Source organism: Panicum virgatum, chromosome 3N, assembly GCF_016808335.1.
Source record: "Panicum virgatum strain AP13 chromosome 3N, P.virgatum_v5, whole genome shotgun sequence".
Taxonomy (NCBI): domain Eukaryota; kingdom Viridiplantae; phylum Streptophyta; class Magnoliopsida; order Poales; family Poaceae; genus Panicum; species Panicum virgatum.
In genome coordinates, this window is record NC_053147.1 from 5,634,384 (window position 1) to 5,658,173 (window position 23,790).

Here is a 23,790-nt window from a genome sequence, read left to right on the forward strand (position 1 = left end):
ATGTTTCCTTTTGAGTATGATAGCTCTAAACAATTTACTTAACCAATAAAGCTACATGTTTCAGACACGAGACCACGAATATAATGATTTTATTCGGTCATAATAACCAATGCCAATCTATCTGCAGCACAATGGCATTGATTATTATGACCGCATGTCGGTGCACATGACATGTGAACCTTGCACACGACACCACCGAGTTTGCAGTTACAAGAGTTTGCAGAACCTTGTGACAAGGTCCTTGTTAGGTCGGTGCACATGGGAACCTTGCACGCGTCGTCGTGCTTGAACACTCTGAAGAAGATGGTGGTCTGCTCCCGCATGTCGCCGGACGCCATCACGATCAGCCCGAACGGCCCGACGCCGCCCTGCACGGCGGCGCCCTTCTCTGCGCACAACTTCAGGGGATCTTGCAGCCACTTGGGGTCGAGCGGCTCGGCCTCCTTCAGGTTCGCGATCTCGAACACCACCTCAACGTCCGCCTGCAGGGTCTCGACGCCGGCGATCTCGTGCAGCCCGCCGGAGCCCACCACCGCGCCCAGCAGAGTGACTTGTTTCCTCCGCAGCGTCTCGATCTCCACCACCAGCCATTGCACCAGCTGCTTCCCGTCGGTGTCCAGCCACAGGGCTCTCGGAAACGACTGCACTGCAAGTCACCCAAGCGGCCAAGCCATTCAGCAAAGCCAGAAATTTTCTGTCAGATTGTTAGGAGGCATGCCAATGCCATGGGGGCGGTGGTCACCTGAATGCCGGTCCAGCCCTTGGCGACGTCGTCGGAGCGGCTGTCCATCTCGTCAACCCCACGCCCAGAGCAGGCGCCGTTTCCTGCGCGCGTCGAAGAACGACTTGGCCGCGAACAGGTGCCCGTGGTCGATCCGGCGCCAGTTCCGGACGTCGGCCTGCTCGCCGTCCTCCACCGGCACGAACGTAGTAGCCCACGTCGGCGGCTTTGCTGAGCTTAAACACGTGCCTCACCCCGTCGCCGTTCGCCGACGTGTCCAGCCCCTCCGTGCGGTGCTCCGCCACGGGAAAGAAGTCGGGGCACTCCCAGCAGGGGATGCCCGGCGAGGCGTGCAGCGGCAGGGCGTTCCGCTCCCAGTTGACGAAGTCCGCGCTTCAGTAGATTACGGTGGTTGTGCTGCAGATAGATTGCATTGGCATTGGTTATTATGCCCGAATAAGATCATTATTCGTGGTATCGTGTCTGAAACATGTAGCTTTATTGGTTGAAGTAATAAATTGTCTAGAGCTATATCATACTCAAACCAAAACATTTGTTGCAAAGCATTGTACGCTTTTACTCAGTTGTGGTCTTTCTGAGCTACTCATTTGTATGCTTTTGCCCAGTCAGCAATTTGGGCACACGCATTTGCAACAAATATCTTGACATGGAAAGACCACAATATTTGCAACAAATACCTCTAGAAGATAAGAAGTGGATCTCTAGAAGTTGATGTTCTGTCTTTTTTGCAAGTACGAAAAAGTGCACTGTACCCAAATATCTTGCTGCTGCTGCTGCTTCTTATCCTAATGATTCTTATCCCAGACTATGACCGGAGTGATGAAGGCTCCATATCCACTCCGGTACTCTGGTCCCCGCGTCGTCGACGCAGCTAGCCGATTGCCAATGCCCAGCACCCAGCAGTGTAGGAAAGGGAAACACAGTAGCTGAAAATATCTGGAGCGCTCTCTGTATCTCATATTTATCTCACTGTTGGAAATATCTCTCTTCTCTTTTGCATCAATCTGCATGCAAGTTGCATGCCAACCTGAAAATGACACGAATAGATATTTCCATGACTAGTACACACTATAAATGCTGGCCAGTGTGTGGGCGGCTTCTGGTGCACATGCCCCCTTTTTCCGTCTCCTATGGTTAAGCTAGATAACTACTAGTGAATGATAGGCGCGCGAATTGCTAAAGAGTAGATGATGTTCGGTGCACAGTAGTAAAGAGTGAAGACAGATACTATTTTGGAAAAAACCAAGTAGGTAAACAGTATTACTAATATTACACACAATATTTTATTGTAGTACGTTGTTCTGCCGAGGCAATCTTTAGCTTCAGATGGCTGCTGGTAGTACAGTTCATGAATGTGCATATTTACCGCGTTTGACAGATTGGAGCTGGAGTGGTGTGAGAGAAAAATACTGTTATCGGGCTGGTGGCTGGAGGCTGGAGCTAGAGCGATGTGAAAGAAAAATACTGTAGCGCTGAAGGCTTCCAAACCAGCCGAACACAGTGATTAGAGGAAAAGTTGCTTAAGCAACCAATTGTTCCCCATCGTCCCCGGCGGCCGGTAAGATTCCCCAGCTCGGCGAGCGCTGCAATCATCTCCCACGCTCATCCCTTAACCTATTCCTCTTGTCCATTCGCAGCGGCATGGACCACCCCAAGAGGAGCACGGCCGCGGCGCCCTCCCTGCCCGACGATGCCCTGGTGGAGATCCTCTCCCGCCTCCCCGCCAAATCCCTCTGCCGGTTCAAGTGCGTCTCCAGGGCCTGGCGCGACCTCATCGCCGACCGCCTCCGCTGCAACAGGCTCCCCCAAACCCTCGAGGGCTTCTACGTCTTCGACGGCGACGATGAGACGCAGGGCGGCAGCAGCGATGCCGGCGGCGTGAGCCCGGATCGCGTTGTCCACGGGCGCTTCATCAACGCGCTGGGTAAATCCTCGCCCCTTGCGTCTTTCTCGTTCATGGGGAAGCAGCCGGGGATCGAGGAATTCGGCCTCTTGCGTTCCTGCAACGGCCTTCTTCTCTTCGGCCACAGAAGGGCTGGAGATTCCTATGATTCACTGGGCTATATCGTCTGCAACCCTGCCACCGAGCAATGGGTGGCCGTGCCCAGCTCCGGCTGGAAACCTCTTCCCCTATTTGATGAGCTTGAGGACCCTGGCTCTGACTCCGACACTGAAATTGGCTGGGCTTGCACCTATTTGATTTTCAACCCTGCCGTGTCCAAGCACTTTCAGTTGGTCGAGTTCATTTCGGACGATTATGTAAGCGTTGTAAGCGTGGAAGAGGTACGCGCATACTCGTCTGAAACTGGGGTATGGTGTGATAGCCATTGGTCTTCAGATTACTGCATGTCATTCTTCGCAGGAAGTGCTGTTGTTAATGGCATGCTGCACCTCAGTGTCTCCAGCTTTCATAATGATACACGCCAGGATCTAATACTTGCAGTTGATGGGCAAGGGAAGGAATGTAGGAGCCTCAGCTCTCCCCAGAAGTGTTTCGATGTTGCTTTTGTTGGTGAATCCCAAGGACTCGTGCATTGCTTGAGTCAACATAAAGACAACACACGCCAGATGACTGAACTGTCCATTTGGGTCCTTCAGGACTATGATGCAGAAGAATGGGTTCTGAAGCAGAGTGTGGATTTTTTCAAGCTGTTTGGAAGAATGAATTGCCGAGTTGAGTTTGACTATAGTGTGGTTGCCATTCATCCGGATCGCAATTTGATCTTTTTCTTTCAGCAGTGGGACCTGAAACTGAAATCATATGACATGGATAGGAAGGTGTGCACGCTCTGCACTCTAGGGGTTGGCCCTCAGAATATTTTCCCATTAGTTCCCTATTATGCGGAGTCATCGGCCCTTGCTAATAAACACTGAAATTTTGCCTTGTGAAAGTACTGGTCAAATTTGATTTTCCAAGTATGGAGCACAGGAGGATCTGGCGACATAAATATATCTGTAGTATTAGGTAATGTTTTCTGATAATGCTTTGGTATATATACCTTCTCACGTGTTTTGTATGCTAAGCACGTGTTATATGTATGCAACTGCCTCGTTAGTTGCACAATGTATGATATTTGGACTAATAGTTCGTATGCTTTGTATTTCACTGGTTCCAGAATCGTAATCACTGTAGCACTTTCTTTTCCATGCGGCTGAGTGTTTACTAACTGTGAAATTTGTTTCCACACCACTTTTTATGTTTTTCTGTTGAAAGGATAAATCTTCCTTGATATTGCCAGCTATGCATATGGTATTGCCCTATTTACACTGCTGAGTGCTGAAGGATAGGTAGAACCTTTTAATTGGATAGCTTGGACAGAGCAGAGTTCTTACCTTTAGATCCAGTTCACTTGTGTATACATGACAAAAACGCTATGAAAAATGACTAGAATATTCAGATATGACACTTTCGCAACTACTTGGTTTTACAACTGTTTACAAATTTTGCACGTTCTTGTGATGATGCTTTATATCAGATGAAAGGTGATGAGGATTTGGAAATGCACAAAGTTCAGTAAACATGTAGAGAAAGTAACCCCTGGAATTTTCTTGTAATGTGGTGATGGCAGCACAGGCTGAGTGTTGAGTCCACCGCATATTAAAAGCTACACTTGATGGCTTTTGTTCTGATAAACTAGCAAACTCTGTTAGCATTTAAACTTAGTGGGCCAGCAGATTTCTGTAGACAGTTATTTACCGCCTACAGGTAAACCTCCTTCAAAATCATCAGAAACCAACAAAAAGCAAGTAGTTTCAATCAAACACTACATGTGAAATTCCTAACTCCGTCACATTTTTGTATAATGTGGAATATTAAACATTAGTGCTTCCGATGAAATGGCCAGGAAGAAGCTTTTGCACAACTGAACATATAAACATGCGTAAAATGAAAGGTACATCTTAGCTAGGGTGGGCTTTGGTTCACCTGCCTGTTCAGTTTTCGGTTTGCAGAAGACAACTAGCGCATACTCCCTCCGTCTCTAAATAACTGTCGCTTTCGTTTCCTGAGAAATAATTTTGATTAATTCTATATAAAAATATTAATATTTATGATACATAATTGATATCATTAGATAGATCTTTTAATCTAGTTTTTTAATAAATTTATTTAAAACTATAATGTTGCACATATTTTCTACAAATCGAGTCAAACTTGTGACACGCACACAAAAACGACCATTAAAAAGGGACAGAGGGAGTACTTTTTCCCGAAAATTCAGACATGCAGATGCAGGAGTCCCAGCTAGGCTAGCAAAGTAGCAATGATGCGACTTGGTGCTTCTGTTCTGTATTAGATGTCAATTCAATAGCTTGGGAGTGCTGGTGTTTAAATCATTGGATTTGAACACAAGCAAAAGATGAATACTTTAACTTGCAAGCAGGAAAAAACAATAATGGTCGAATAATCTTTTTCATGGTGGAGCCCGAGTAGCGAAAGAGAGGATCCAACCCTTGAGAAGCTGGACCGCATGCTGGTCACCGTGGACTGGGAGCTGCGGTTTCCCTCTTGTTTCCTGCAGGCTCTTTCCTCCGACATGTCTGATCACTGCCCCCTGCACCTCGCGCTGAACGCAGCTTTCAGTTCCAAGCACCGGTTCCACTTTGAGAATTTTTGGCTCAAGATACCGGGTTACCTGGACACGGTTGAGCGTGGTTGGCATTGCCCAGACAACATCACTGATCCTTTCCAGCGCGTGGATCTGCTCCTGAAGAACACAGCCAGGGAACTCCAAAGCTGGAGCCAACGACACATTGGGCAGATCAAGCTGCAGCTTCTTGTAGCCAAGGAGCTGGTCCTCAGGTTCGATTGCGCGCTGGATCGGCGACAACTCTCCAGCGAGGAACACCAATTAAGGAAAGAGCTGAAGTGCAAGTGCCTCGGGCTAGCCTCCTTGGAGCGGACTATCGTGAGACTGCGCTCCAGAATCACATACCTTCGTGAGGGTGATGCCAACACAAAGCTGTTCCACCTGCAAGCAAGCCACAGAACCAAGAGGAAGTTCATCGCGAAGCTCGAGGATGATTCCAGATTGGCAACCTCACACGATGAGATGGCTGACATGCTGTTTTGCCATTTTTCCGGGATTTTAGGTGTGGATCCACAACGTTGTGCCACACTGAATCTTCAGGATTTAGAAATCCAGCCGGCCAATCTCAACCACTTAGAGTACCCCTTCTCCGAGGAGGAGGTTTGGCAGACGATCAAGTCTCTACCGGACGACAAGTCGCCGGGGCCTGATGGGTTCACCGCAGAATTCTAAATATCTGCTTGGCCTATCATCAAGACCGACATACTGGCTACGTTCGGAGCTTTCTACCTCACCAACAGGACGCAACTGCAGCGGCTGAATGGGGCCCTGATCACTCTTCTGCCAAAGTGCCAAGACCCGAAGCGGCCAAGTGACTACCGGCCAATTAGCTTGATCCACAGTTTCGCTAAACTGGCCGCCAAGTGCCTGGCCAACAGATTGGCACCTGAGCTAGACAATCTAGTGGGGGTTAACCAGAGTGCTTTCATCAAGAGGTGTTCCATTCATGACAACTTCAAATTCGTGGAACAAGTGGCACAATTGCTGCACAGGAAGCGGAAGCCGACCCTTTTGTTGAAGCTTGACATCTCCAAGGCGTTCGACACCGTGTCATGGCCATTCCTGCTGCAGGTTCTGCAATGTTTGGGATTTGGCACACGTTGGAGAGACTGGATCGCCTCCCTCGTCTCAACTGCTTCGACAAGAGTCATACTAAATGGCGATCCAGGGAGGCTGATTTGCAATGCGAGGGGTTTGCGGCAAGGCGATCCGCTTTCACCTTTGCTCTTCATTCTCATGATGGAGATGCTTCAGCGCCTTTTCATGAAAGCAACGGCACTTGATGTCCTGGTCCCACCAGCAAATCAGGTTATTCAGCACCAATGCTCTCTCTCTATGCTGATGATGTTGTGCTCTTCATCTCCCCAACTGCACAAGATTTGGTCACCACGAGGGAGGTTCTGGCCTTGTTTGGAGAAGCATTCGGTCTACACACAAACCTGTAGAAGAGCCTGATCGCTCCCATAGCGTGCAGCGATAGCGACGTTGCACTGGCTGGCAGCCTACTCCCGGCTGGGATATCTAGCTTTCCTATAAGGTATCTCAGTCTCCCTCTCACCATTGGACGGCTGTGCAAATCACACCTGCAGCCCTTGGTGGATCGCGTTGCTGCATACATTCCGACTTGGAAGGCATCACTGATGAACAAAGCAGGGCGGCTAACTTTGGTGAAGGTCACGATGTCCGCTGCTTGTGTGCACACTCTGATCTCACTCAAGGTCCCATATTGGGTTTTCCAGGAAATCGACAAGAGGAGGCGCGGTTTTCTCTGGGCCGGCAAGGAAAAAGCAACTGGAGGTCAGTGCCTGGTTGCTTGGCCGATTGTCTGTTTGCCGACAGAACTCGGAGGTTTGGGAGTTGTCAACCTCCGGTTTGATGCCTACGCCCTGCGGCTAAGATGGATTTGGCTCAAACGGACTGATGCTAACAGACCTTGGAAAAACTTGAGCCTTGACTTCGTAATGATCCTGAGGTAAAAGCAATGTTCAATGCCTCTATTGACATCGAAATTGGAGATGGCTGCCTCACTTTGTTCTTGTCAGATCATTGGCTCGGCCAGAACTCACCCTGTCTGATCGCGCCTGAACTTTGCAACCTCGTCAGACTGAGGTTCAGGAACTCAAGGACAGTGGCGGAGGCGCTGAGCGACAAGCGCTGGATTCAGGACATTACAGGGACCCTCCCAGCTCAATCACTTTCTGAGTACCTTATCCTCTGGCAAATCGTTGAAGCAGTTGAGCTGAGGGTGGGGGTCGAGGACATCATCAGGTGGAAGTGGACTACAGATGCTGCTTATTCTGCCCGATCAGCTTACCTAGCGTTTTTCCAAGGCACCATCCACTTTGAGGGAGCAAAGCCGATTTGGAAAACTTGGGCGCCACAGAAGCTGAAATTCTTTATGTGGTTGGCAGTCAGACAGCGCATCTGGACCTCGGACAGGAGACGCCATCGTGGGCTGACGAGCGATGCAACGTGCCGGCTGTGCGACCAAGAAGAGGAGACGGTTGACCATATGCTCTGCACCTGCAGCTTTACCCGGCAGGTTTGGCATACCCTGCTCTCTGTTCTTGGGATCCAAAACTCGCCGTCTCCTGCCGGCCTCAACTTTTTGGAGTGGTGGCTCCTCCTGCGGCAAGGGCCGTCGAAAGAACATAAGAAGGGGCTAGACACTGCTGTAATGCTAGTGTCTTGGATGATTTGGAAAGAGCGCAATGCCAGGGTCTTCAATGGCACCCAACAGAGCTTGAGTCAGCTTGTTCAAGGAATTCTCGAAGAGGGAAGCAATTGGATTCGAGCTGGTGCAATCAAGCTTGCGAGGGTAGGTTGGCCTCACCAGTTGAGAACGAGTAGTTTTGTTCCTGGCTAGGCTGTTTTTTCATGAGCCTCTCGATTGTATTGTAGTGCCGTATAGTCTTATTTTTGCTTGTTGAGGTGTGCGTGCGCCCTTATAGCCCGCGTTGTAAAAAAAAAACTCATTTCTTTTCTTCTTAATGCAATGATACGCAACTCTCCTCCGTATTCTCGAAAAAAAAATTTGGCCTACGCTAATTCATCCCGGGGCTGGTGTGCCCCGGCACTGGTCTCAACAACCGTGGGATGGTTGCTGAAGGAGTACAACAGGTACGGTACGTGTCAGAACTCAAAAGGGATATGAGTGTCAGTGAGAGGAGAGAGAGAAACTACAACTTTACAAAACAGCAAGGTGTGGCTCTTCGCCTTCCGTTTCCTCATTCTTTGGCTCTTCCGTTTACATTTATATAATTCATAATCTGTACATAAATGTACACATATACATTTATAGAATTCATAATCCCTCAGCGGAAGGATTTTTTATTTGCATAAAAATATTTTCAATAATTTATTTGCATCATAGGCTTAATAATTTAATAATTTAAAATTTGCACAAAAATGTGCATCTCATCTCTTAATTTATTTCATGGTTTATAAAAATAAAGTGCATCACAACGTTCGTTGGACATTCTTACATAGATATCAATGTGTGTATCTCTTATGTTCAATAATTTTCATATTTTTTATCTTCAAAAAATCAGTAATTTTAAATTTGCACAAAAATATGTGCATCTCATCTCTTAATTTATTTCATGGTTTATAAAATAAAGTGCATCACAAAGTTTGTTGGACATTCTTACATGGTTATAAATATATGTGTCTCGTATTTTTCATATTTTTATCTACACAAAATCAATAATTTAATGATTTTAAATTAGCACAAAAATATGTGCATCTCGTCTCTTAATTTAGTTCATGGTTTATAAAAAGAAAGTGCATCATAACGTTTTTTGACATTCTTACATGGAGATGAATATGTGTATCTCTTATGTTCAATAATTTTCATATTTTTATCTACACAAAATCAATAATTTAATAATTTTAAATTTGCACAAAAATATGTGCATCTCATCTCTTAATTTATTTCATGGTTTATAAAAAGAAAGTGCATCACAACTTTTGTTGGACATTCTTACATGGATATAAATATATGTGTCTCATATGTTCAAGAATTTTCATATTTGTATCTACACAAAATCAATAATTTAATGATTTTAAATTTGCACAAAAATATGTGCATCTCGTCTCTTAATTTACTTCATGGTTTATAAAAAGAAAGTGCATCATAACGTTTTTGGACATTCTTACATGGATATAAATATGTGTTTCTCTTCAATAATTTTTATATTTTTATCTATACAAAAATATTTGCATCCCATCCGTGAATATTTAAGATAATATTTTATTATTTAACAAACTTATTTATTTCATTTACTTTTTATAGGGTATCACGATGTGAAAATACTTATGCATCTTGATACGAATATATTACTATTCATGTGCTCGTGATTATTGATAAAATCAAATAAATAAAATATATGCGTACAGTGCTCCTACGATCTGAATTATAAAACCAGAAATATTTGGAGTTCAACTACCAACACCGTTTTCGTGCATCGTTATTACTGATAAAAAAATATGAGGGTGTGTTTAGTTGGTTAAAAAAATTGGGTTTTGGCACTATATTTTATTGTTATTTGACAAATAATGGACTAATTATGTTTAAAAAATTCGTCTCGTTCTAATCAGTTATACTATATAATTAATTATTTTTCAACTATATTTAATACTCCATACATGTGTCTAAAAATTTGATGTGACGGGTCCTGTAGAAACTTTTTTGGAACTAAGCACCCCAGGAAAATAAAATACTGCATGTTTATCTCGATGCAATTTCTCTCTCTACGTTCAGTACATGTACTGTATCACTGCTCACTCTCCACCACGCGTCGTCCAATCCTTGCATCCATCGGTACAGCTGGACGGCTCCTAACACCGATGCCGCGGCACACAGCATCCACTTCGACACTTCGACAATCGATCGTGGTGATAGTGTTACAACGTGATCGTGATAGCCCGGCCCGACAAATGCGGCCCAAAAAACAACCCTGGTGAGTCGCATGTCTTTTTTTCATTTTTATATTTTAAAAAATTAAAATTTCAAAAATATATAGCCGTTCCAAGAAATTTCAAAAATGGACCCCTATCGCTCAAGCAGGGAGCGACAGGCCTTTTTTGTAAAAAAAATTGCAAATCGGTAATCGGTCAGCGCGCGCGGGGGGCTCGGCGGGGGCGGGGGGGGGGGGGGGGGGCAACGGGCGACAGGGGGGCCTCCCTCGGGCGACAGGGTCCCCCTCTATATAAGCCCCCTACCCCCATTCCCTACTCATTTGAGCCTAAAAATTCCACCAAAAATCCAAAAAAATAGAGGGGTGAGGAGAAGGGAAGCGGCGAAGCCCTGCCGGATTGCGCACTTGTGATCTGTAGGTAATTATATTTAACTTATGTATTTTTCCATTGATATTATAGTGTAATTAAATTTAATTAGTTCTATAGTAGAACCAATTTAAGTAGGAGTTTAAAGATACGTGTTTATTGTTAGTTTAGGAAATTAAAACTACGTGTTTATTATTACAATTGCAGTACTATTAGAGACGTGTTTATAAATTAATTACGATTTATAATAGAATTTCGCATATGCGGTATAGAATTTGAGTGTCATCACGTAGTTATGAATACTTAAATGTTGTAGTTGAAATCCATACTTAGTTTTTACGGATTATTGAATAAGGTAGTGAAGTAAAGAGTATAACTCGATAAGTATTCTGTGATATATAGATATGTCGAGCAAGATGCAGTTTCAAGTTTTTTTTGGTGACTACAATGTTTTGTATGGGCCAAATGGAGTAGATCTTTCTGCCTTTAAGTGCACATCCAGCGCCATAGATAAACCTCTGGAGAGGAGTTTTGGTTCCATATATAAGTGGCTGCAACGTGGGTTCCGTGTTGATCCGGAGACACATGTGATGACCGTCCATTCTCTTGTTAATTGGGAAGTAGAAAGTGATTTATGGGAATTGATGATGATACACAACACTGATGACTGGCAGAAGTACATGCAAGCAGCTCTAGAGCGTGGGTGGCCTGTGACCATTCTTGTTCAAACTCGGGAGAAGACACAAAATGAAATCCAACAAGGTGCAAATCAAGCAACTCCGAGTATTCGAAGAGAGACCAACTATGTTGAGCAAGATGAGTCAAAAGAGATAGAGAACCAAAACATCGGACCACAGAGCCTTGCTGATGAGGGAGAGAGGATACATAGCATCGTGGACGAGATGGAGGCAGAAGACCAAGCCGCAATGGAGATGGAAGAATATGAGGGCTCATCTGATGACGAGCAGTACTCATTGCCAAAAGAGTGGAAGGAGCATGGTTTTGGCAATCATGTCGTAGAAGACGTACGAAATCAGGAGTGGGAGTACAGAGGGAATGAGGTAGTGCAAGGTGCAGCATATCCAAACATTGAAGCCTTAAAAGATGCTGTGAGACTATGGGCAATATCATTGAAGTGAGAATTTAGAGTCATGAAGTCTGGCAGTAAAGAATATGAGGTGAAGTGTGTGAATGATGGATGTCCATGGTGAGTACATGCATTCAAGGGAAAATAGAAGTCGAACTGGAAATGTTCCATTATGATAGAGCACACTTGTTTGATGTCAGAAGTTCAACCCTCGCATCGCAATATATCATGAGACTTTGTTGCAAAGCAAATATATGGGTTGATTATGGACAACCTAAATTATGAGCCAAAAATGATTGTTCGACACATTGAGCAGACTTACTAGTACAGCATTAGTTATTTGAAGGCATGGTGGGCTAAACAAAAGGTGTTCGAGATGCGGTTCGGCACATACGAGGCATCATATGATAACATATCTCGTATGTTATCCCAGGTTGCTGCTAGAAATCCTGAAAGCTTTTATGACACAACCTTCGTACCAGCCATGACTAGGGGCAAAGCATTCTGCAACGAGCTTTCTTTTGCCTAGTTGCTTGTGTTAGGGCATTTCAGTGTTGTCTTCAGGTGATCTGCATTGATGGCACATTTCTGACTGGAAGGTATAAAGGTTAGACGCGCATATCTTGAGTTTGTTTCGGAGCTCGACATGCTGACGCCCGAGGACATTGTCTGGGAGCCTTACAGCCCAGAGGTTGTGGCTACCCGTGCACAAGAAGGCCTGTCTTCGCACTGCTCCGCGAATGCAAACTTATGGCTTACTACAGCCGTCCTGGTTTACGACATCACGGTTGCGGCATATTGCCCCTGGAGAGTCAGGAGACAGTTTGGGCAGCGCCAGGAGTTTTCGGTGCCCACCGCGTTGGAGCGTGTCAGTTGCCAGGGCCACAGGTAATTATGAATGAACTTGGCTCATACATTCGTGTCGAATCTAACGATTCTTCGTGGTCCAATTTTGTAGGTTGTCAAGGAGTGGCTTGCCGTGCTCAACTAATTGGCTCACCAAGATGCAGCCGTGGGTGGACCAATGGGAACAGGCAGACGAGCCGTGGGTGGACCAATGGGCTCAGCTGTTTAGAGGGACACCACCAGTTGGCGGACCGTATCCAGGAATGGTACCGGGGCCACAGATACCGGCCTACACAGGTTAGTTTATGTTTCGTATTTCGGTTTCTACATGTCACGACGAAAGACATGAGCATACGCTAACATCCGCATTTTATGCGTAGGATTCTACCCCGATGCGGGCGCCAGACCTTCTTCCTCCTTTCGACCTGGTACAAAACACTCTCTCAATACATTCACTATTTTACCACGCAACATATGTTGGTTTACGTTTATATGTTATGCAGGGTTTGTTTCGAGTACGTTTGTTCCAGATAACGAGGGCGTCACCTTAGACGAACTCGACCGCTTGACTCCAGACTCACCTGGCGCGCACGGTGACCTCGATGTCTTGGGGTATTCACAGCCAGGAGGAGCACCACTTGGGATCTCTTTTGCGTCCTGAGCGACAGGTCAGGTGATAGAGCCGGAGTGCCCGATCTTTCGGTGAGTAGGGATAAATTCGACTTGGCGGAAGAAGACCCTCACGATCCGACTACGACGAGTGAACCCGAAGCGCCAATGCAATCGCTGAACCAACTCCCTGTGGTTACCGACCTTGTTGATGCAAGATCAGCCTGATCACGAAGATCGTTTCCTGTCCGCAATCGAAGAACGAACAAGAAAAGGATGCGGGCAATCTGATTATCTCTCGAAGGTGGAGTTCTGAATACACGAGGACAGCGCTGTTTTGCGCGTGTTCCAGAGTAGCTAAAGCTAGATGTAAACAAAACTCAAGTCTGAATTGAAAAGAAACTTCTCTATAAATAGAGGGAGAGGGGGCGCAGCCCCTAGGGAAGGGCGGCCAGGAGATGGGGCGCCGCCCCTGGTGTCCAGGGCAAAGGGGGAGGGCGCAGCCCTAGGCGCCCACATAAGGGCCTCTGTTGGGCCAGCTTCTATTCTTCTGGGCCTTCATTCTTCAGTAGCATGACGAAGTTCAATTCTCTTGCACGTGCCCGAGTGATTGGCCCAGAAGGTGGCGCCTGGGGTGGAGGTGCATCTGGAGACGCTAGAGAAGGTGCTGCTGGTGTAGACGTACTCGTGGTGTCCTCATCATCAGGTCTCCGGATCGTCACACCTACTCCGAGGGCCATGTCCGTGCCCAACAGAGGGCTAAGAGGGTCTGACGCCCTATGGGTGGTTAGATATATCCGATGTTTGTATCTCTAATGTTTCTTTGTAATGAGATAGCTGTGGACCGCTTATTTGTACACTTCAACATTCGCCTCTGATCACTCTCGTATTTTCCATTACATACGATAGATGATATGTTTATGCTTCGATGCTCCATTAGGACTAACTACGATCCAAACTCGACATTATGTACATGTCCAGTGAATGCAAGTTAGGTACGAGACATACAGTATAATACAACATTAACAATACTAAATGCGAATACATCTTAAACCGATGAACATCATATGTTATAGATCATGGTATGAAATCATCTAGGTCGTCATCTCAGTTGATAGATGGTGGTGCTGCAGGTGGTGTAGTATGGCTCGACGAACCTCTTGCCTTTCTCTTTCTCTCTTTTCTGGATCTAGGTTCATGTACAGGGGGAGGAATAGCATGTGTTGGAGGCCATGGTTTGGGGGGCATAAAGTCATCCATGTCGTCATCCCAGTTAACACAAGTTGGTGCTTGAGGTGCTGCAGCATGACTTGACGAACCTCTTCCCTTTCCCTTTCTCTCTTTTCTGGATCTAGGTTCATGTACAGGGGGAGGAACATCATGTGTTGGAGGCCATGGTTTGGGGGGCATGAAGTCATCCATGTCGTCATCCCAGTTAACACAACTTGGTGCTTGAGGTGCTGCAGCATGACTTGATGAACCTCCGGTCATCTGTTCTTGTGGAGGCCAAGTACTATCATCCGAAGATCTTCTCCACCTCCTTCGCCTAGTTTGCAGCATAAGTCCACCGAAGATACATACCAATTTACGAAAATTTGGTATCGATTTGTTAATCAACTCCGTGTCCTAAATATAGATTCCAAATGACGGACGGAATTAGAACTGAATGAGAGTTACTTTAATGTACATCTCATACACCTCTGGCCGCATCCATATCTTACAAGAACTTTGTAAGAATCCAATGACATTAGGATGATTCGCTAGTTCACATACTCTCATGTATATATTCCGACGTTCTAGCATGTGTCCCTTTACATCTTGCGTTGTAATACCTCGAAATATTGTGAAATCTTTAAATTCTACTATTTTGGACAACACCATCTCTATCGTACCATCCGCTAATGGATCCAACTTCTTACTGATTAAAAGATGTGTCATGATATCAAGTATTATGCTAGATTTTTCTTCGGTCCATGAAAATCCTTCAAAATTGGAGGCAGCCATTGCCTTATGCTGTAATATCAATAAGGTACTGTCATTATAAATTTACAATTCTATATTTCACTATCCAAAAATTAATTATATCCTCGACCTTGTACTTAAATTGTTCTACTATAACACTAATTATATTAAATTGCTATACAATATCAATGGATTCAAATATAATTAACTGCAGATCACAAGTGCGCAATCCGGCAGGGCTTCGCCGCTTCCCTTATCCTGACCCCTCTTTTTTTCTGGATTTTTGGTGGAATTTTTGGGCTCAAATGAGAGGGAATGGGGGTGGGGGGCTTATATAGAGGGGGACCCTGTCGCTCGAGGATGGGCCTGTCGCCCGTTGGGGGTGACCGGCCCCGAGCCCCGTGCCACACTAACCGAGGTCCGGTTTGCAAATTTTTTTTTTACAAAAAAGCCTGTCGCCCCTTGCCTGGGCGACAGGGGGCCTGTTGCCCTCCCCATGGGCGACAGGGGCCATTTTTGAGATTTCTTAGAACGGCCATATATTTTTGAAATTTTAATTTTTCTAAATATAAAAATGAAAAAAAGCCTGGTCAGTCGGGCTTGGACGTCGGACGGGCTCAGGCTTAGATATTCAGCCCAAGGAGGTGGAAGTGGCCCTCTGTCTGTCCCTGATGATAAGCTGAAATTTATTTTTGTAATTATGTGCCAGACTAGCAGACTGAACTAAATTGATATCAGTTTCATTCAGTGCTTAAGTTTGATTTTCTAGAGTTTGAATTCATTTCATTTTATGTAATATCGTACTTGTAAGAACTCGGATTTGCTTCTCCTCTCTTAAATGACATAGCAGTGATCTTTTATTGAAGAGATGTGCGACTTCAGTTAATCTTCTCCGTGATTTATCACATCTCTTTGTATCATTTGGTTAGTTTGACACAGTTTTCTCAATTTACCATTGAAGGATCAGGTGAACTAAATCAAACATAAGTTTGCCAAGGTTGAGCCGTCAGTCTCTGCATCTGGTGCTACGCGACGGTCTTGACCTGTACGCACTGACCAGCATGGACATCGCGAGGCTGTTCTACCCATCACGGGAAGAAGCCAAGGCAGCAGAGACAAAATCTAAGGAGCATGTCAGGTTGCTACGAGGGAGAGGGAGCTTAACCCGAGCCACACGCATGTACTCACCACACAGGTCACCTCTTGCACTCTTCGGCGAGAGCAAGGTCCTCTGCTCCGATGCTGGTGGCTTCGCCACCATGTACAACCCTGAGTTACACTCCTTCCTGAGCATGCCTGAACTGAACTGGCCCTGCTATCTCCACCCCCCGTACCACTGCCCACGCCAGGGCTGACTTCGAGATCCACCCAGATGTGGACTCTGCTATGTTTGGCAACAAACTGTGTGGTGACCACACCGACAGCCTCTACATGATGGCCATGGTTCCCGGTGGATTGTGCAGCTTTGAGGTGCTCGCGTACTACCCTTTCAGAGTATCAGTCGCTGGTGTTGGCGTCCTCCCCCACGGCGAACCAGGATTTTATACACCCTGGAACCATGGAGGTTCTCATCTGGACCGTCCATCCTATACTGGGGACCGTTCATTGTGAAAGGGAGGCCGGGGTGGGAGGAGGAGGAGGGGCCACCGACCACCGTCGAGCTAGGCCGAAGGGTGCGGCAGCGGCAATGGTGGAGTGGGGAGGGTCGGACGGAGCAGCGCGCAGCGGCTGCTGCTGGCGGCAATGGAGTATGATGGGGCGTACGTGCCCTTAACGGGCTGTGCCACACAAGTGGCCCAAGCTCGGTAAGGCCTGACTGCCTGTTTAGTTCTTTTGCGCCAACAGGCTAGGAATTTGATTCTTAAAAAAAGGCTAGGAATTTTTCTTTTCTATTTTATAATTGTTTTGAAAAAATATGTGATTAATAAAAAATTACAAATATATACGCCAACTGAAATGGTGGAATTTACTATGCCCCACTTTACCTCTAGTTGAACCGGCGGAATTTCCCTTCTATGGGCAGCACATCTAAAAAAAATTTATAACTTTTTTTTTCATATGATGAATCTGGATGGAGATAAAGTTTATATGAAAATTGTATACTACTTGTTTGACATCTTCTGACAGCATACCTATGAGCTATGATTTGTCTTATTTTTCTATCACCGACTTTGTAGACCACATATGTATTGGCATATTGCCGAAACACACCGGTTTTCCTCTGAGATGATGGCTATCACAGCATTGAAGGCCCTAGGCCCCTAGCATTGTGATATGTTGAGTTTTGGTGATCCCTGGACGGAAGAATGGTTGGTTCATTTGACTGTGGCCGGTCATCTGAAGCAGCGTGAGTAAAAGCATATTTTTGTGGAGTCGTTTGTGTAAAAGTTGGTTTATTTTTTTTTTATTTTGACATGGGGCTGCTTCTTCGAGCTTCACTGTCCTGCAAACTGTGGATGAATCCTTTTAACCATCCATCATTTGCTTTAAATATGGTGAACATTAGTATTTTTCGATGGTGAGTACTCTCCCCATTCCAAAAAATAAGTCACTTTGAAAATTTTAGAACATATTAAAAAATGATAAAAATGACCTTACTTGCCCCTTATTTATTAGCCATATTTCGCACTAATTGATTCTTACATTCGTATGTACAAATTAAATAGAGTAAGACGATATGTTTTGAGATAAAATTTGAATTCTAGAATGATTTTTTTGGATGGAGTAGTGTTTTACTTTTGATTGCTGAATTAGCACGCATGTTATATTATTCTTAATTTCCCATATCCTAATTTTCCCTGCAGCCTGCTTCAGTTCAGTGCAGAGCAGAGGCCTCCAACTGAAGACCAGTACCCCACCTCATTGTTATCGTCAGCCCAACCGCGCCACTGTTCTCCCGGCGAACCACTGCTCCGCCATGGCCGCTACCGCCAAGGTCGCGCGCCTCACCACGCTCGCTCTCTTCTCCCGGACCCCGACCCCCTCCGGCCCGAAGCCCATCAACCCCAGAGCCCGCACCCCGCCGCCCATCTCCATCTCCATGGACCCGGCCCTCGTCGACCCGGCCCACCTCCAGGCCCTCATGCTCGCCTGCGCCCACTCCTGCGCGCTGCGCCTCTCACCGGCGGCGCCGGCCTCCCCCGTCCAGCATGTCGACCTCGGAAAGCTGCGGACGGCCATCGCGCACAGCTTCATCGTCGTGTCCGTCTTCTGCGGCGCCAGGTACTTGGTTGACGCCGGGGAAGGGGAGGGGGAGGAACAGAGCTTCTTGGGCCTGGGCTTGGACCTAAGGCTCGGCCGGCAGGGGGAGCAGCAGCTTGTCGGATTCGGGCGCGCTGTTTCCGACCTCGGGCTCACTGCCTCCGTCCATGACGTCGTGGTAATCTTCGATCTTCTGCAGTGATCGGCAATGGGGACGCTCCCTGATTCCGTGCGCAGAAACTTGTGAAGTTCCTCTTTTTCTATTTAGTTCTCGATCATACTCCCTGATAGGCATTAACATATTCTTGCAAAGATTCTGATTATTTGGAATTCATGAAGACATTTCTGGATTCTCATTAGTTTCTGATGGATGATCGAACTGGTACCTTGGAACGACTAGCAGATTTCATCTATTAATCAACTAAGAATACAAGGCTGCAGTTACTCAGAAAGTACAGTAGAAATCTATCACGCTCAATTACATTGCAAATAGAAAAAAAAAACATTGGTTCTGTCGCAATGCTATATCAGGTTAGGCCTTTGACTAAAAAATGAAGTACAGAAGAATAAACTTTCTGCATTGATGGGGAACACCGGAATAGCATGTACTTCTTACAATGCTGATGCAGTTCTTTCTGTACTCGTCTGTTAATAGTCAGTTATCTTGTACAAATGAACCAACTGTGTGTGCTCTTGTTGTGCATTTGTGATGAAATTTTCTTTGTGGCATTCAGTGCAACTTGGCAAGTGTGTTCGAAAGTTTGAATGGATTGAAATGAAATGCTAAGCATCAAAGTATGTAATATTTGTGTTCGAGTAGTCCTGTCGAGGCACAGCAACCTAGCTTTAATATCCTATTTCTAGTCCTGGAAAGGGTAGAAAAACTTATAGCCCTGTCGCATGTGTTCATATGACTATCTTCAGTGACTTCCAGGTACATCCATCACTACAGAGGAGAGGAATTGGCCAAAAAATAGTGGACAAAATTACAAGGTAACTTACTTGAATTTATTGTAAAAATTGTTATATATATGATCATACAAGTAGAATATGCAAACTAGCAGCACCAGACAATCAGTGCGTCATGTTCCTATTACAGTTGCTATTGATCATATTAGTTTTGAAGCTCCAATATAGCAGCACAGTTGGCCGTTAGCCTACAGATACAAAGTGATTTTCTAACCATATTATGTGTTCAACCAATAATAAATGGATCTCCGAATCAACTATTCACAAGATAACAGGCAAATACGTTTGATGTGAAATACTTCATTGATCAGTAAAAATACTTGTAACCTGTAATAAATTGTCTGGTCCAAAGTTAGAGCTTCATCTAATTGTCTTTTGCTGGAAAAAATATATGCAGGGTACTTCATAGCAGAGGTATATATGACATTTCCGCATTATGTACAGAAAAGGAGAGGTACGGCATTCATCTAAATTGGTAGATGTTGCATGAGTTTCATTGTTTTTTTCGTATTTAATGACATATCATTATCAGTAAATGTGAAGATGTGGTTCACTTAATCTTCACCGTTGCATGGTGATGTTTATTCATTTTGGTGCCTCTTGCAGGTCGTTTTTTGAAGCTTGTGGTTTTGGTGATGATATGATGGGTTCAACAACAATGTTGTATACTAGAAACGTGGAAATGTTGTATCATAAAAACACACACAAATAGAGTACATACAGAAAATCACCAATTTGCACGATGACTGGTCGATATGATGGCTTGTCTGCTGGTGTTTACTCTTGCTGTTTGAAAGCACTACTGCCAGCAAAAAGGGTGTCATGAGATGTCAGTGATCTCAGTTTGCCCTATTGGAGATTTGGAGGGAGTAACCACAAGATGAGTTTGGAGAAGTCATTGTATATCATATTTTTCAGTGTTCAGATCAACATCTGTTTAAAACTTCAAACTACCACTGGCTGTAAAACATATTGTAATTCGAGAGATACATGTGTATAAACTGAATGTTTCTACTGATTCAAATATTTTACCAGTTCGACATTTTTTTAAGGACATTTTTCACATCTGTTTGCAAATGTAATTGAACAGATAGTATATGAAAGGAAGGGAACTTTAAGCTTTTATATGTTCCTGGTGTGCTTAAAGTGGGTGTTAAGATGAGGTGCTACTCTACAAAATTTCTGAGATTTGATTCAATTTTATATTTCTATTGTTAACGGTTTGGAACAGGATTCAGGGAGCCCGTCGAATAAGCCCTTGCTGGCACTGCAATTTCTCCAAGATTAATTAGTGTGCTGCTTCTACCAATAATGGTAGAAGGATGAACCAAAAAAGATTGCTTAATCAAGGTAGATACAATTCACATTTCTAAGTGTATATACAAGATTTATGGGAGGTTGATACTTATACAAATCAGTTATTCTAACAAACCTTACGATGCAATAAATTCCAATTGAACCCCTAAATTTCCCACAATTACAGCCGACCCATCTTCAGTAGTTCTTTTGCTTTACAGTATTTCTCTTCGTATCTCCAATCCGCAAATCTGTGTGTTGCATGTATGAATCAACATAGTGTCATACTGCTGCTTGGAACACCTGCTCATTTGGAGTTCGGAACACTGTCCGTAGAAACCTTCCAACGACTGACAGGAATTCTTCAGGTCTTTCCTCCTGGGGCAAGTGCCCACAACTCTTGATCACCTCAAAGCTTGCCCTAGGTATAGCATGTGCTACACGCTCAGCGTTCCAAGCAGGAACAATGCGGTCAGTATCACCAGTCACCACTAGCACTGCAATGATAAGACCAATAAAATTTTCAGGATTGAGGATCATGTTGTTTATGAGTCTCATATTACATTACCCCAAAGCCTTATCGAAATTTTTTCCAAAACGTTTCCTTCAGAAAGATATACTATCAAATGTTTTAGTTGAGTAATAGACCTAGTTTTTCTTAACTGTATATCCTCAAAGAAAATTAATTGAATAACCTGGGCATGAGATCTCAGAAAGCCTCTTAGAAACTGGTACTCTAGTCGCTGATGCAGAATCTATGATCATGGATATGGTGTGCTCCAGAAGAGCAGTCTCCCAACCCCTGGATTTTAGCGGCTGAAAAGGCCAGCAGAGTTTGCACATATTACACCATGACTAAATATTGGATAACTGAGAGTTTTCTAAATTGTGGCTTAGAATCTCACCTTTGTGTACCCTTGTATGACATGATCAGTTACTTTGCTTGCGTCATACCATGCATTACGGACGCCTAGTATTCCAAATTTATCCATGACCCATCTTATCTAGGACAGCAAAGTCCAATCAGGAACAATGAGGCAAAAATTTGGATGCATACATTATTACATTCACATATCAACATAACACACTTCAGTTCGAGTAAACATCTTCTCTTGTGCACATTTAGGATTATGTCAGTTTGTGCAAACAAAAGCAAGCCAACGCTATAGTTGCGTAAGTGTAAACAAATTAAGTTCTGAATTCTAACAATTTGAACCGGCAAATCTAATAAAAATAACCTAGCAAAAGTAATTTTCGTTACCTAAATATTAGCAATTAGCTCGACAGATCCTTACCAGCATCGCACCCAATGATGATCGAAGAAAAGCAACAAGAGCTTTAACATACAAAGCTTGAACTACGCCTCCTATTGCCATTATCATCTTGGAAACAAGTCCTGCAATGTGCTTGCATAGCGCCAAAAATCCACCCCAAATACTAGCAAAGAGATTGAGAGGTGAATTTTCATCATTGGGAACACTCTGCTTTTGCCCTTCCTGTTCCCCTGTACCGCTATCTTTCACTCCCTTCCTCGGTGCAAATATTGCTGGTGCAACTAGCACAAGAGCAGCGACCCGTTCCGGTGCCTCAAAGTATGCATCCACTGCTACAAGGCAGCCAGCTGAGTGCCTGGCGAACAAGATCATGACACATGCCAATTACATCGCACAAAACAATGCACGTAGACAGAAATTAAGAACGATGCATTTCATACTGTGTTTTAGTACCCGACAAGGACAGCCTTCTCGGCGCCAAGGTAGTCGATGAATGCCAATGTGGCCATGACCGAGAAAGCCATGGAGTACGGGTTGAGAGGCTTGCTGTCATCACCGGACCAGCTTGCCCGGGACGTCAGCCCAAACGCTGGCCGGTCGAATGCAAGGACCTTGGCACCGGCAATGCGGGCCAGTGGCCGCATGACACGGCTCCAGGAGAACACCGAGGCGCCGAAGCCGTGAAGCAGAAGTATGGGAAGGCTGATCCGACTCTGGCCAGGAGCTGAGACAGTGGCGTCCGAGGATTGGTCGCTTGGTGAGTCCTCATCCTCGTGGCTGCACACCTTGTGGTGGAGCCTGACGCCGTTGATCTCGTAGAAGCTGCTGTCCGGGTCGGCGAGGGCCTCCGGGTCGAGGAGCTCGTCCTGGTCGATGCCGGCCACGCTCCGGCGCCGGCGCCGGAGGGGCGGCATCTGGGCACCGCCTGGAACGGATCCTGCATTTGCTCCGGTGTTTAATACTGCAGTGTCATGCTGGGGTTCTTGCTAGGGGAAAGTCCAATATTTTCGTGGATGAATTCGCATCTCACATGGTGGGAGGAAAAGAGATGCAAATTGGAGAAACTTTGCCCAAGGAAACGCCCATTTAAGCATCTTCATCCAAAGATTAAAAATAAAATCAGAAAGAAAGAGAAAAGGTACCCGGGAACTCGGCTGAGGCGGAGGCGGAGGCGGAGGCTTGGGGAGGACCGGCCCGCCGGCGCGCGTGAAGCGGCTGCGTCCAGGCGGGCGCAGCGGCGCGGAGGTGGGCGGCGGCGGGTGGGGGCCGGTGGGAGAGTAGCGACGGCATCTGATAATCCGGCCGGCGGGAAGACGGATTACCTGCTCTGGGATTTTCTCGGTCCCACACTGCAGTCACACACACATAGACACATCCACTGATCCACTTGTCCGAAAACTAGCCGTTCATTGTTAGCGCATTATCACAAAAAATAGTACTACCTCCGTCCCAAAAATATAAATATTTGTTGACTTCTGCTGATCATGTTTGACTATTCATCTTATTTAAAAATTTTATAAAAATTTTATTTATTTTGTTATGATATATTTTATCATCATATATATTTGAAGTATATCTTAATTATTTTTATTTTTTTTTAAATTTTTTGAATAAGACTAATGGTCAAACATTGGGACGGAGGTAGTATGATTTTTGGATGACGACAATAATCATTGGGACGGAGGTAGTATGATTTTTGGATGACGACAATAATCAGGTTGCTATCGCAGAATTTGATTTGCGGGAGCAGCCTGCTAATAGCGGCATGTTTCTTTTTTATATATATAGGAATAGCGACAATGTTTTCGTACAGTAGAAAATTAAAGGAAATGCTTCGCAAACAACACATTCGCATAAAACTAATCAATGACATACTCCCTCAGTTCTTTTTTTATATGACACCGTTGATTATTTTCTTCAACTTTAACC

General features: G+C 45.0%; 3 protein-coding genes and 1 pseudogene across 6 annotated transcripts; 2 read left to right on the forward strand and 2 right to left on the reverse strand.

Moving 5' to 3' along the window:
• Positions 1-1,161, reverse strand: LOC120667475 (annotated as a pseudogene).
• A 682-nt stretch (positions 1,162-1,843) lies between these two features.
• Positions 1,844-3,889, forward strand: LOC120663906 (putative F-box protein At3g52320). Of its 4 annotated transcripts, none has more exons than XM_039942854.1 (2): positions 1,844-1,988; positions 2,380-3,889. In XM_039942854.1, exon 2 carries the CDS (start codon positions 2,384-2,386, stop codon positions 3,614-3,616), a length of 1,233 nt encoding a protein of 410 aa, XP_039798788.1. In that variant the 5' UTR covers positions 1,844-1,988; positions 2,380-2,383; the 3' UTR covers positions 3,617-3,889. The 4 variants fall into 4 exon arrangements, with proteins under 4 accessions (XP_039798788.1, XP_039798786.1, XP_039798787.1 ...); XM_039942852.1 differs by lacking the exon at positions 1,844-1,988 and adding an exon at positions 2,125-2,249 and having other exon boundaries at positions 2,378-3,889; XM_039942853.1 differs by lacking the exon at positions 1,844-1,988 and adding an exon at positions 2,253-2,300.
• A 14,053-nt stretch (positions 3,890-17,942) lies between these two features.
• Positions 17,943-20,418, forward strand: LOC120663908. Its single transcript, XM_039942857.1, has 4 exons — positions 17,943-18,500; positions 19,257-19,315; positions 19,689-19,745; positions 19,898-20,418. Exons 1-4 carry the CDS (start codon positions 18,039-18,041, stop codon positions 20,001-20,003), a joined length of 684 nt encoding a protein of 227 aa, XP_039798791.1. The 5' UTR covers positions 17,943-18,038; the 3' UTR covers positions 20,004-20,418.
• A 165-nt stretch (positions 20,419-20,583) lies between these two features.
• Positions 20,584-23,215, reverse strand: LOC120663907 (2-hydroxy-6-oxononadienedioate/2-hydroxy-6-oxononatrienedioate hydrolase-like). The gene is made up of 6 exons (XM_039942856.1): positions 23,004-23,215; positions 22,315-22,798; positions 21,883-22,216; positions 21,493-21,591; positions 21,283-21,403; positions 20,584-21,084 (listed from the first exon to the last, which is right to left on the reverse strand). The coding sequence occupies exons 1-6, from the start codon at positions 23,149-23,151 to the stop codon at positions 20,870-20,872; spliced, it is 1,401 nt and encodes a 466-aa protein (XP_039798790.1). The 5' UTR covers positions 23,152-23,215; the 3' UTR covers positions 20,584-20,869.
• Between the last annotated feature and the right edge of the window lie 575 nt (positions 23,216-23,790).